Below are 13,791 nucleotides of genomic sequence, written 5' to 3' on the forward strand. Positions count from 1 at the left end.
ATTTGAATGATTTATAACAAATTTAAATCCAATAGAACTACTTTTATAACCAAAATTAAAACAGAAACTGATTTAATTCACATGGGACTGAAACGAAGACCACCAAAGATGAAAACTACTCTATACTCTATACTAGGGAGGATATGTACGAATAATTTTAAGGTTCTATTTAATTTGGATGATTCTTTTGTTATCGCATACAAACCCGGATAATCCTTTTAGGAGATGTTTCACTTTGTCAAAAAAATTAAAATCTTGTCGACAGAAACAGTTGACCATGCAGGTAGAATGTCGGGGTCAATATTAAATTTTGTCCTCTCGATAATTTGACGCAGCAAGAGTTTTCAAGTCCGAAAACGGTAGACATTTTGCTATTTGGTACTTTCTTCCCCCCCCCCCACCCTCTCTTAGTAATGTTCCTGACAACTTTTTCCTATAGGAACTCTCAAAAAAAATTGTTAATTAACAACGTGTTGGTTAGAATGTGTCCGACCAGCAGGAATGGTCAATAATTATCAACAAATTTTAAGAATAATGATGAAAGGAAAAAGGCTGGGTTCAATACTTTCCCTTTTCTTTTGTTTTATATACCTACATTTCTTGAAAATTAATTGTGTTTTGGACCTATTACTACGATGCCTAAATACAAACTAAGAAAATATGTGAAATTCTGCTCCCTTCAAATGCAACAGTGGGAGTTCCTTTTGGGTGCAAAATGACATCTTTTACTGGCATTTCCTAGTGCAAACAGTAAAATAAAGTGCGTTCAATATTTTTGCGCATTTTTCACGTCGGATGCAAGAATGCATCCAAAAGGTTCTGCAAGTATTTCATCGAGTGTGCAAACTGTAAACTCTCTTTTCTTCGTGCATTTTGTATCTTTGTATTTCCAGGTACCTAGTTTAAACAATGGCGCCTTACCCCCAGGAAGGTGTCTATAAAAGATGGCCAAAGCCTTGAAACTACACTACCTTCAATAACGCCTGTCAATTCCATGACACCTACTTCATTTTCCACTCTTTGTTTGATTATTGTTCTTTGGTTTTGTTGTGACAGTCAGGAGCGGATCCAGCTTTCGCCAATAAGGGCGGGAGTGAAAAATATTTCTATTATCCATAGATAAACTTACTTTTTCGTCTTTTCCTTAGTTTACCACTGTTACCATCATATTTATAATAATCCGCTTTTATATAGCGCTTAATACACTGGAACGACGTGTCTGCAAGCGCTTATACAGATACATTATTACCCCGGTCATCGGATTCACTCAGTCATTCCCGCACACAATGTGTGCACATCCTCCACTCCCTGGGGAGTATTCCAGTCAGTCGCCGGCGAGGCGCACACAGTACAGCTACAATGACTTTCACATCCTACCGGGTATCCATTTAGCACCTGGGTCGAGAGTGGCAAAGTGTGGATTAACGCCTTGCCAAAGGACGCCAGACCGTGGTGGGATTCGAACACACGACCCTCTGTTTACAAGGCGAGAGTCAGAACCACCACACCACGGCTCCTCCATCATAACCATGACTACAAAAATAGTGCAGGCATTATCTCATACATGTCATATCCCCTCGATCCATCTTTTTCTTGCATCCGAAAATGCATGCATCCATCCGTCATATTCTCCAGCTGGTTTCCCCATTACTTGATCATGAGTTCCTGACTGATTCGGATTATGTATTATGAATATCCTCATCCTGTGTTAAAGACACGGACCAGAAAACAAAGAGGATGCACCAATATGACAAATATTTGGATCTGGTCAAGCCCCATGAAACGTACATAGGCAATCGCCATGATAATGACAAGGACATAAATAGGGCCTATACATTGAACATGAAGCAAAAATACCCGTGGCTGTGGATATGTACCATATCAAAGACATATTTGGGAAGTGTGTACATGGTGACATTAACCCTTTTTTAGTATACAGTATAGAACACTGTGATCCTCCTTTAGCCAGATTTTCGGTCCGTCGGCATTCTTCAATTTCGTTCTCGTCCTGTTGTATCTGCTAAACTTAACTATTATCGGTCTCGATTATAATTTAGGAATACGATTCTCTGCAATGGTGGTGGAAGAGGACTGGAGGGACCCCTCTAGGTGGGCACACTCACTCGCTCCTCCTGGGATCAACGGCCGCCCATGAGCACACGTGGTACATTACATTCTGACAAATAGAACACAATTTTTTTTCCACACCTTGTTACCAATAATGTGCAAAGCATTTCCATTTATTTGAATGCAGGATAAAAGAGCCGGGAATCGAACCCCGGACTTTCCATTTATAACCAAGCGCCTTAGACCACTCGACCAAGGCACCGCGGTCACACAATTTTGTCTTCAACAATGATAGTAATAGTATTCATTAATAATAATAATATTCATAAAATCAGTCCCATTGCTTCCGATTGTCTACTTTGAGAGAAATCAAAACGATCGGGGCTCTTCTACTTTCCAAAATATTGCCTTGTTTTCCAAATTTTGAAAAGGATTGACATGCATTTTATTATCAGCATGAAACAACATAAAAATCATTGAGACATGGATTTTTAAACAATTTTGAAAAAGGGGAAAATGTAATCCGGCCATTGTTATTGGTAAAACGACTGGCATAATGTTTTGTTTGTAATTTTTTTACTCAAAGGTCATTCTGTTTATATTTAACAATACTCCCTGTAAATTATGATAAAAAGTTTTTTTTTCAATCTCCTGATCGTCTCAAAAGCAGACCCGATTTAATTATGTCAAAAGTATTTTGGCAGACATTATTTGCCACTGTGACTGATGAAACAAAATACTCTGACATGCATCCTTGGATCTTGGTATAGTACTAATCTTTGAACTTTCGTTAAAAAATATATTAACATTATTACCATGGCAACTGGGTTCAGGAAGCATGGGAGAATTGGTCATTCCCAAAGGGTCTGGTAGCCAGACTAGATCAGGCAAAGATTATGTCCTATTGCAGTTTTCCGTTTTGAAAATGAAACACTTCCGAAAGGAGTAGAATAGATATCACCTGATGGTCACCACTGTATAATATGGTATACATTAAACAATTACACCCAGAGCATGGAGCTATTACCATTGCAGAGCTGTAATAGCTCCATGCCCAGAGCTACCAAAATGTGTATTCCACGTGGAAGAAAAGACAGACATATCAGATCATTAAATGAATGAGAATTTTTTGATATTTCTTAATTTGATTGGTTTTCCCCCTTGCTGAATTTCTGATTCATTTTTAATTTGAAAAAGTAATATTGGTTATACAATTAGAAGAACGTTCTTGTAAAGCATTGCTTTCAGCGCATATCCATTTGGGTTTTTATTTTATTAACCCAGTATATTATTGTTAAAAGTGATCAAAGAGGAATTATAAACAAATCTAAACATTTCACACTTGACAATGAGCCAATAATTTCATTAAATGCTCTCTTTTATAATTCCTAGGGTTCCAAAGGAAAGTTGTTTTATTTCATAAGCCTTCAAGCTTATTTCTAAACGAGAATATTCCTGTGCATGCCAAAGGGTGACATGACTGATGTTCAGGAAATAACATGTTTTCCTTTTCCTTCTTGGCAGGCTGGAAAAATAACAATCGTTCGGGAAATTATTATATTGTTTTGTTCATGTATTGAAATATCTGACTAAAGAACGGAAAACAGGGAGAGAGAAAGAGTGAGCGGTGTATACACAATGATAAATTGCGTGTAAATACATGTACGTTGATTGATAGATTTTCAATCTGTGACTGACTAACTGCTCATTAAAACAAGGCAATTATTTCTTTTCTAGTTTTCATTTCACATTGGACTATAATCTTTTTCATTTCGTTTGACTTCATATATAAATCAAGGCACGACTTATAATTATGTCTATCATTTCTATGGATAAGTTGAAATACGTTGAATGGACAGTTACTTTTAACAGCTGTGTAAGAAATGGATCAATCAATCAAACGATCGACCAAATCGTCAATCAATCAATCAATTAATCAATCAATTGAATTTATTAATCAATTAATCAATCAATCCATCAATCAAAAATTAATCAATCAATCAATCAATCAAACAATCAATCCATCCATCAATCAAACAATTAATCAACCAATTAGTCAATCAATCATTCATTTATCAGTAAAATGAAATGTCGCATGCATCACTTTGATTTGTCAATCGTACTCCCAATACACATTAATTAGTAAATGGTATAGTTATCATCACTAAAGTATCATCATATGAGTTAACCCATCAAGTCAACACACAACATGACAAAGCGCATTGTAATTCTAAAAGATATCAAGAGTGGCATACTGCCATTACTGATCTGATCACGCTGCATGTTACTAATTGACTTTTTTCTGCAATTCAGCAATACATTCCTATAAATAAACTATTTTTTAGATCTAAAATATTAATACTTTGTAGTTTATTTAAGTTATAGGCTTGGAGCATTCGATAATTTCATAAATGAAAAAAAGTTATTCAATTCAACCATCATGGCTAAAGAATATTTAAGAAAGCAAGTATCCTATTTTCACGATACGAATAGTTGAACTATCGATTGTTGTTCTTCTTGCTATCAAAGAATTGTCCCTCTATAAGAAAAGTGATTGATGGTTGCTATGGTAACAACGGAAGGACAATCATAGTCAGTCTACTCACCCTTCCTATATATCTCACAGAGGGTAAATTAATAAGGACTCCTCTTTGGCTAATCTCCATTTTCTTTTCTCTATACATAGATTCCTTTCAAAACTTCATTCTTAAAAACATGAGGTATAGGGGACTAATTGTTTTGCAATAAGAATATGATTAGACGATATTTGATGAGAAAATATAAAATTCTTGAAGAAGTGTTCTATATTTTCGAGAAATATATTGGTTGGTTCTCAACTTTCTTGAGGAATATACATTTAAAAAATACAGAAAATGTATCCAACACAAAATACTCACGAGTAAGGACGGTTGAGTATTTACCAAACGTGTCAACAAAGTATTTGGATTCAGAAACAGAATTTATATTTCATTTTGCTTGAAAGCATTATGAAACAGTTTTGAATATAACTCACGTGTGCAATTATTTCAAGATCAATGTAATTGTTTTGTCTACATTAAAAACATGTCTTTAAACATGGACAGGAACATTACATAAGAAACAAAAATCCCAGTTTTGGTCGTACGATATATATATATATATTTATTCAAACGATTCAGATGAAACTGAAATTCAAGCAACGTACCATATAAATGACAAAAGTGAAACATCATGAACATAATGACAAACTTAACCAGATTTCTTGATATTGCGAGTATAGACTATTAAAGCCTCAAAGAATATGTACATGCTTTTCAACTCAACTGGTTAGTTCTATACATTATTGCATAATTAGTTGCTTCGTTACTACTTCGCGCGTCACTTGTCCTATTTCATTATATTCATAATTATTGAATTATCATTAGAAAGACGCGTAAATGACCTAAATGGTTACAACAAGTCTCCATAAACATCATTGTTTTAGTTAAGCTGTACTTCATCAACACAGAGATAAAAACGATTTGTGTGACGTTGTAACGCAAATATAGGAAACATACATTTGTTTTTTGCATGTTTTCAAAAGAGTTATGAGTATCATCATAAAGCATAATGAGACAATTCCACATGTCAATATTTGCATTACTGATGTTGGCGAAGTATGGTATCCCATATTTACGTGAGTGGCCTCTTTTCTACGTGTTTAACGAGAAATATGGTAAAAAGGGAGTTCGGTCTTTTCCTAAAGAAGCATTTTTGCGTTTCCTGTCTATGTCATGATTGCAAAACTTGCTAAAGGGAAGCGGAAGAAAAATTTCAAAGCAATCACAAGGTTATACTTTCAAATAATTGCCATAAAACTATCATATTCCGCCCGGGTATGAAATTTGAACTCAGAGTCATAACCCTTTTGCAGATGACGCGTTTACAGATATATCTTTGAACTCCTTAAGCCATCTTGAGAAGTGATTGCGGTAATGATTTAATAAGGATAACATTAATAAGGTTAATATCAACGAGATGTAATTCAATTCATACTGACAAGCACTTAATCGGAAGATACACGAAATGAAATTGGTATTTAAATACTCGAAGATACTATTGCTCTGGAAACTGCGTATTACTGACCTCTCACAAGGTCTCGGGTCAAACGAATGAACGAGGTGATTAACATTCAGCTGAAACCCAGATGATTCATGCATAGATGACCCCTTAATAAATTGATGATTGACCAAAGGCCAATATAGGGGACAAATAATTAAGTCAAAGACAAGATCTTACATAGGCCTAGGTTACGTGAAATGAATTTGTCCAAACGCACTGGAAATATTTCATATAAGAAGGATAATAAGCAAGATAAAAAACGTTATTTCCTTTATAATTCCGTATCAACTGTGCCTATCATAACAATACAGCCTAATTGATATTTGCAGGAGTTATGGATTACATATGTCGTTATGGTCGATTGGCTTACAAGTAATATTTGAGAATGTTGTGATTTTGATGACTTCTTTTAATTATAAAACCAATAATATGAAGGAGATCAAATTTAATTTCCTGGTATTGCTCACAAATTACAAATGATGTGCATACAGTTGTGCGCAAAATTTAGAGAACCCCACCACAAAATGCACTCTTTTTATGCTGAGTGTTGAATGTATAGACGACAATTACTACAATGTTCGGCGAGCCCAGATAAGTAAACTTTATTGAATGTACTACTTTATCACATGACTTCGCAATTAAAAATCTAAAACATGGCAGAACATTAAATTTTGAATATGTGGGGCTCACTAACTTTTTAGCACCCCTGTTCATACATACACATGATACACTTGTAGTGATAAGCTTAGGACTTTAAACAGTGTTCACGCTACAGAAGGACCCATTTTGGTTTTTCAAGCAGTAAAATAAAATAAAAACCGGGAAGAGAGAAGAAAAAAGGGGAAGAGAAGACAGTAATGCATAAGAAGAGGAGGATGAAAAACATAGGTCTGAATCGAGTAAATATGTATATACCCACGTTATTCAATTGCAGATAAAAAAGGATTTCAACATTATGCCATCTTGCTCTTCCCCTATTGAAAAAAAAACCCGACACTGCCTCTGATTTTCACACACTAACGAACCATACCACATTATACGAAGCCGAAAATACTAAGAACATTGAATTGAGTAGTAAATACAGGTATTTTTAAAGGATTTTCGGTAAATGTACAGGAAAAGACAAGAAAGTTTGAAAAAGCAATACAAAAAGCACCATCATTATATAGCTCGGTATACCATTCTTACTATGGCTGATAACCATAATCAATGTTTGCTAAGCTATTAGTTTTTGTTATTTCATGTGCCTATTTCATAAATGAATGATTTGGAGTTCTTCATGTTCTCTCTCAGAAAAAAACTGTTACAAATAATTGTTCTTTTTGTGGTATAATGATTGCATCAAAACTTTTTCGACAAAGAAACCACATTCAAAGTACATAATCAAATTCCCCATAACCTTAGTACAAATTAAAATAATGACCCTAAATAATATAGGTAACTTTAATCAATTATGTTAGTGATATCGTTAATGGGGACCGTTACAAAATATCACCCCCCCAAAAAAAAAAATGCAATATGTCCTTATTTTGTAAATAAGCAGTATAAAAAGTGTATTAGTTTGATTATACTTTTAAGTGCCATATTCTGTATAATTGTAAGAACTTCTGGCGCTGCATGATTTTTTATTACCATCAAATTTGAAAACATTACGAATTAATGTAATAATTATTGCTTATGATGTTAATCCATTTTCATTGCATGAAAGTTTGTCGCCAGTAATCGCCTTATTCCAATTTGCTCTAGAAATTATGAAGACGTACAGTGTTTCAACGACCGATCACTCACGCGTTCCACCAGTCCATTACCAAATGTTACACTTTACAAAAGCGCAATTTGTTCATTTATTGCATTCAAAGAAAAAAAAATCTAATGTCGCTGATATTTTGGTTTTGCTGGATTCCCCACTTTTATATGAGCATATTGAGTCTTTTCTCCTTCAATAAATACTGTCGACCTCTTTTGGGCATCTGGTCCCATGTCCAACTGAGCATACACAAGTCCTTCGACATTCTTACTCTTTTTATCTTTGATCGAGTCTTCTGAGTTTCCCTCCGATTCACACGACCTCGCGACAAGTTCTGCCGCAATCTCGCCTTCGAGATCTAAATCGTCGTCGAAGTCGGACGAGAACAACGAATCGTCGTCATCGTCGTCGAGTTCATGGTCGTCCTGGACAGCATGTGTTTGTGTCTTAGAGAGATCTGGAGTGATGTTTGCATAAACTGGTCCATCCAGCATATGGGATTCCCTTGGAGTTACAGCGTAAGTTCCAACCTGGCCGCTATTACTTTCAACATCCTTCAGACGGAACTGCCACTCTGGAGGAGGGGGATTCACAACTACTTCTATCTGTTTCATCCGCATGGGTGCATTTCCTTTGGAAGACTTCTCCGATCCTCCACCCTGACCAGCATCAGAACTGGACTTCTTGACCATGTCTATGGGCCTCTTGAGAGCGGCTACCACGTGAGGAGGAATCCACGTTGGGACACTCTTAGGGTATCGCTTCGTTTTGATCAAGAATATAATAAGGACTATCAGTGCGATTATGAGCAGTGAGCCCATGACTGCACCAACAATACCCGAACTGCTACTTCCTTGATCGGGTCGTTCTTGGTTGGAGACCTGATGAGTATTACCACTGTCTATTACTCTGTATCCTCCACCTGTTTGGATCTTGGGCGCCCCTGCATGATTCTGATTAACGTTTGCATCCGTCGCTAAGACACCTGGATCAATATCAGTATTAGCTCCTATCTGTACAACATCCCGTCTTGTTGACGTCTCCGCTGGCTTCGTCGTTACCTTCGTCGTCACCTCCGCCTTTATAGGGGTAGTTTGAACATTGCTAACTGATTTTCCGTCAGAAAAGTCCGGTTGTGACCCTTTTCCTGTGTTAGCATTATTGCTTGTACCCTGACCTATAATAGGATCATTTACTGTAGGTGTATCACGGTGTCGCGTAGGTCCATTTGATGTCATTCTGGTGGATCGGGTGGAAGGCCGTTCAGTCGTAGTTGCCTGGGTGGTTATAATAGGTGGTGGAGGGGGTAACCTAGAATTACCGGCCGATGGTTGAGTGTCAGATGGTAAAACTTTCAAAATAGATTCAGCTACGAGTTTTTCCTCTGAAGGCAGTAGCACAATGCATCTAACTGCTGTATTGTTGTCATTAGAGGTCGTCCGAATGACGGTGAATTCTGAACGGTCTGCAGAGACGAGAAACCTGCCCCTGGACTGGCGTACTTTTGATGCCTTGCTTCCGTAGCCAAAAACCCATCTCGACACAGGTGCAGCTCTTGATTGGCAACCGAAGGTTGCACTGCTACCTTCGGCAACATACTTGACAGTGGGATTGATGACAATAGTCTCTAAAGGATTAGCTATGGTCGATACCTCCGCTGCTGGAAGAGGAACGACTGTGCAGTTCCGTTCGCCTTCGACGAAGACCTGAGACTGGCTGCAGACAAACTGCTGACCTTGGTCACTGTCGGAGAGCAACCTGGTGAAGAATATGGATCCATCTGAGTATCTTCCTTGTTGCTGGATCCTACTCCTTGATGTCTCGTTCCACCAGTTAAGCACTTCATAGTCCACACTCGGATGCATCTGCTGCCTGCATATGAATGTCACCCTCTGGCCAACACGTGGACTAGACGGGGTCATCGAACATGTAGGGATTGGGATGGGGACTCGAACCGTCAACCTCCCCATAACGGACGTGATGACCGTCCCACCTGGCCCAGATACTTGGCAGTAGTATAAACCAGCGTCCTCGTACTGGACATCTTGAATCATCAGGTCGTGCTCACCCCGGGTCGTGTCTCCTGCGATGCTGAATCGCCCGATAAACGAATGCACAAAGTGTCCTCGGATGCTGATGTATGTCGTGGGGTTTTTATTATCAGATTTAATCCAAGTCACATGCACGCTCGAACCAGCTACCTCTCCCAAATTCAAATCACATCGCATGTATATCGTATCCCCTGCATATGCTGTCACTGTGTCTGGTTGGTTCCTGAAAGACAAACCAAGAGCTGCAGAAAACATCAGTGTGAAGAGTAAAATAATCCGCTCCATTTTAAGAATGATAAATCCGATAGATCCGGTAAAAATCCAAGAAAATCTTGTTCAGCTTTATATCTATGAGTCACTGAGTCACGTTTAAAATAAAATCACAGGCGTGATAGGTTCTTCATACAGTCCATAAACCAAGAGACGGTTGTACGCTGATTTAAATTCATCATATCACCAATCCTTGACAATAACTTATTAACGTCCATGGACTCTACCCATTTTAGAGTTACTCTTCCAAATGTTTAACCGGTAATGAGAAGATTCGTGGGCAACGAGCTGCTGTCACCCGATGGTTATATGTGATCACAGCGCACGCCACTCTATCTGTGTGCTCGATGCGAGCTCTGCGCGACGCCGGACTGAGTCTGAGATCTGTTTGGCAGAACGGTCTAAAATGAACAGAGCCCTCTTTCGATCACATGCTACACATTTTCGAAAACCATTTGACTTTCCTTCCTCGCTGAGTTTACCCCTTCTATTTAAAGGTCAAGTCAATCCCGACAATAAGTTGCTTTGGATATTAAGAGAGATAAAAAAAAATGATTCAAGCATAGCGATTACATTTCATAAAAATTGGATTTGATTAAGAACGTTGTGAAATTTTAAACTCAAGAGATATCATTCTTGTTTGTTTTTGTAATCTTCATTCTAATGATAATAAGAATGACGGGAAAAAATAACAATATTCCTTTTTTTTGTTTGAAATCAGTCATGCTCTTACTTATGTTATTATCCATGATGTCTTCCCCCACCCACGCAAACAAAATGAAATCGCGAGGGAGCGAGCAAAAATTTGAAAATATAATTTTGCAACAGCTTTTAACATAACATCCAGTAAATAATCAAGGATTTTACCGGTTTCACTTTCATTTCGTTTCGTCTTGTCTGTATTTACTTGGTTGTTGACTTCATATGTGTGTGTGTGCGTGTGTGTGGACGGGAGGGAATGCCAAAAGGCCCCTTATCCCATCTGTACGACAGTGGTTACTGTGTCCTATCCTTATTTCAGGTATTCCTCCTCCTCCTCCTCATCCTTCTTCTCTTCTTGTTCACATCTCCTCCTCTTTCATATTGATTGATCTCTTCATCATTTCTATTTTTTTTTAATCAAAAATTATTATCATCATTTTGGTATGACATTAATGTGGAGCATTGTTTACTTCTGGAGATAAACAAATTTAGAGAAACAAGAATCCCAGACACGAGGCAGGTCTGGGGGTAAGTCTCACTTGTAAAATGTTATCCAAGATGGCGCTATACCACAAAAACCTATTAACGAGCTCCGTTTCGTCATCATTGTGTTCTGAAAGTACTCCACCTTCAATCCGAGTTTTCCAACTTTCTGAATAACGAACTTTTCTTCTACGCTCGCCTTTGGCCGACTTTCTTCGTACTTATTTCATTTAACAACAGAAGTAATTTAATTCAAAATATTTGAAGTTCCGTTAATTCGCAATTATGAGGCAGCAAGAATGGTTTTGGTTTAGAAGATTTCTTTTATTCGATTCGATAATACGTTTAATTTCAATTATAGATTCATTACACAGTATGATATAATCCCAATATAGTTTTGTATAGAAAACATGTTCAATGAATAGAGAGGAAGTACAACCACCAACACCACGACGTTACTTCATTTGTAATAGCGGTCGTAAGACATGAAAAGAATTAGGACGTATATCTCCGGATTGTTAAACCTCCTCCCATTCTACCACCCCCACCTCATCTCTCTCCCTCTCTGCTATACTTTGCTCATATAGCGCGGACCAACATTTCACCCAAATTGTGTTCAGATTTTTATATTCTAATTATCAGTATTATACTCTAAAAAATGAAGTGCTTATTTAGCACTTAATGTCCTTGTATAGTGACTGTACTTTGAGTGCTGATTTAGTCATTCAAATTTGAACTAGACAATCAGCACTCAAAGTGCAGTCACGATACAAGGACATTAAGTGCTAATTAGCACTCCATTTTAGAGTGTACCCACCTCTAAAACGAATGTGTGCAAACTTCATGCACTATGTTTGCAAACTATTCACGAAGTCACAGAAGATATCACATAAACTAAACTTGAATTTAATGACAAAATTAAAAAAATGAATTGAATAAAGTTCATAATAGTTCATGTAATATCAAACAAGGTTAAATGCGTTTCAAACATCATTCCACGCCAGTAATTACTTAGTATACATAAAGACTAATTACATTATAGATGCCCAGACACGCGAGATAAGCCTTTTAATTAGATAATTTCACAGGACTGAATTATCCAAGTTAAGTGACCAGCCAATGTTTCATGGCCCTGCATGGAAAGCGGCGGGGGTGCTGCGTGTGTTTATTCTCCATAGGCAACAGTCTGCAGCATCACCCCCCCCCCCTGGAATTCTGATATGTGTGGCAAAATGGAGGAATGTAACAAAAATGACCTACTTTTTTTTTTGCTTGTCAAATTTCTCGGGACCGAAATGATCCTCATTTGTGTACGGAAACCCTTTTTTTTTTGCTTGTCAACTTTACATCAGCACCCCCAGGGCCCGGCAATATCTATGCCGATATGAAGATGATACAGGAATTCAAGCGTATGCAGTCGTCTTGTTATTTTCGATTCTCGGCACATTCCAAACGACAATTATATTCTTTGCAAGGACCATGCAAGAAGATGTATATTGAGTAGCTTATTGAATTTGGTTAAAACAACACGGTTCTAATCACGAATCAAGTTTATTCAGTTATTCTTTTTTGTAGAATGTCGACCACCATGATGACAGCTACTTGGCGATTTCTTGAAAAATTGAATCTCCTGCCCGGGTGGGGGGAGGGGGGGGGTGAATGGTGCTCTCTCATATTGTCTGAACCAAATTTGAACCAAAATCGCCCTAAAAATGACAACATTATAGAGCTGAAAACATCATGAGCACTTGTCGGGGTATATTACAAAAGACCATGAGACGTCATGAGTACATATAGGGCATTATATACAGTTTATTGTATTTTGAGAAATATTGAGTGACAATACGGAAATACGTGTTCTCTTGCCTTAATAACTTGAGCAAATACCAGAGGCAATTGGCTACAACAACCATCGAGGCGTATTATGTTACCTGTCTTAAAAGTGACAAAAAGCGAGCTTCTCCATTTGGTTTCTTAGTAACGGAAGGCATCATTCATAGGTGATTAGGGGAAGGTCAAACTGATATGTTTAAAATGTTCGTCAGATAATGGATTTGCGTTTTAGTTTTTAAAAGTACGTGGAAGGTGAGGGACGGGATCATTTATTTCAGGTTATGATAAGGAATAGAGAAGGAAAGAAGAGGAGAAGGAGATGGTGAAGGAGGAAGATGAAGAAGGGGAAGAAGATGATGATGAAGAAGAAGAAGAGGAAGAAGAAGATGATGATGATGAAAAGTGAAGAAGAAGAAGATGATGATGATGAAGAAGAAAAAAAAAGAAAGAAGAGGAGGAGGAGATACTGAGGATGAAGGAGAATGAGGGAAAAAGACCATTCGGAAGGAGAAAGAGAAGTAGAAGGAGGAGATATGAGAAGAGAGGAACACAAGAGAA

The 13,791-nt window shown here is 37.5% G+C and overlaps 1 protein-coding gene across 1 annotated transcript; it reads right to left on the reverse strand.

Moving 5' to 3' along the window:
* Positions 1 to 3,219: 3,219 nt before the first annotated feature.
* On the reverse strand, positions 3,220 to 10,589 carry LOC129258914 (uncharacterized). Its single transcript, XM_054897153.2, has one exon. It carries the CDS (start codon positions 10,228 to 10,230, stop codon positions 8,017 to 8,019), a length of 2,214 nt encoding a protein of 737 aa, XP_054753128.2. The 5' UTR covers positions 10,231 to 10,589; the 3' UTR covers positions 3,220 to 8,016.
* Positions 10,590 to 13,791: the final 3,202 nt, after the last annotated feature.

Source organism: Lytechinus pictus, chromosome 4 (assembly GCF_037042905.1).
Source record: "Lytechinus pictus isolate F3 Inbred chromosome 4, Lp3.0, whole genome shotgun sequence".
NCBI classification, from domain to species: Eukaryota; Metazoa; Echinodermata; class Echinoidea; order Temnopleuroida; family Toxopneustidae; genus Lytechinus; species Lytechinus pictus.

Coding starts and splice junctions, on each gene's coding strand:
- LOC129258914 (XM_054897153.2), bottom strand. CDS start 10,230: ATGGAGCGGATTATTTTACTCTTCACACTGATGTTTTCTGCAGCTCTT.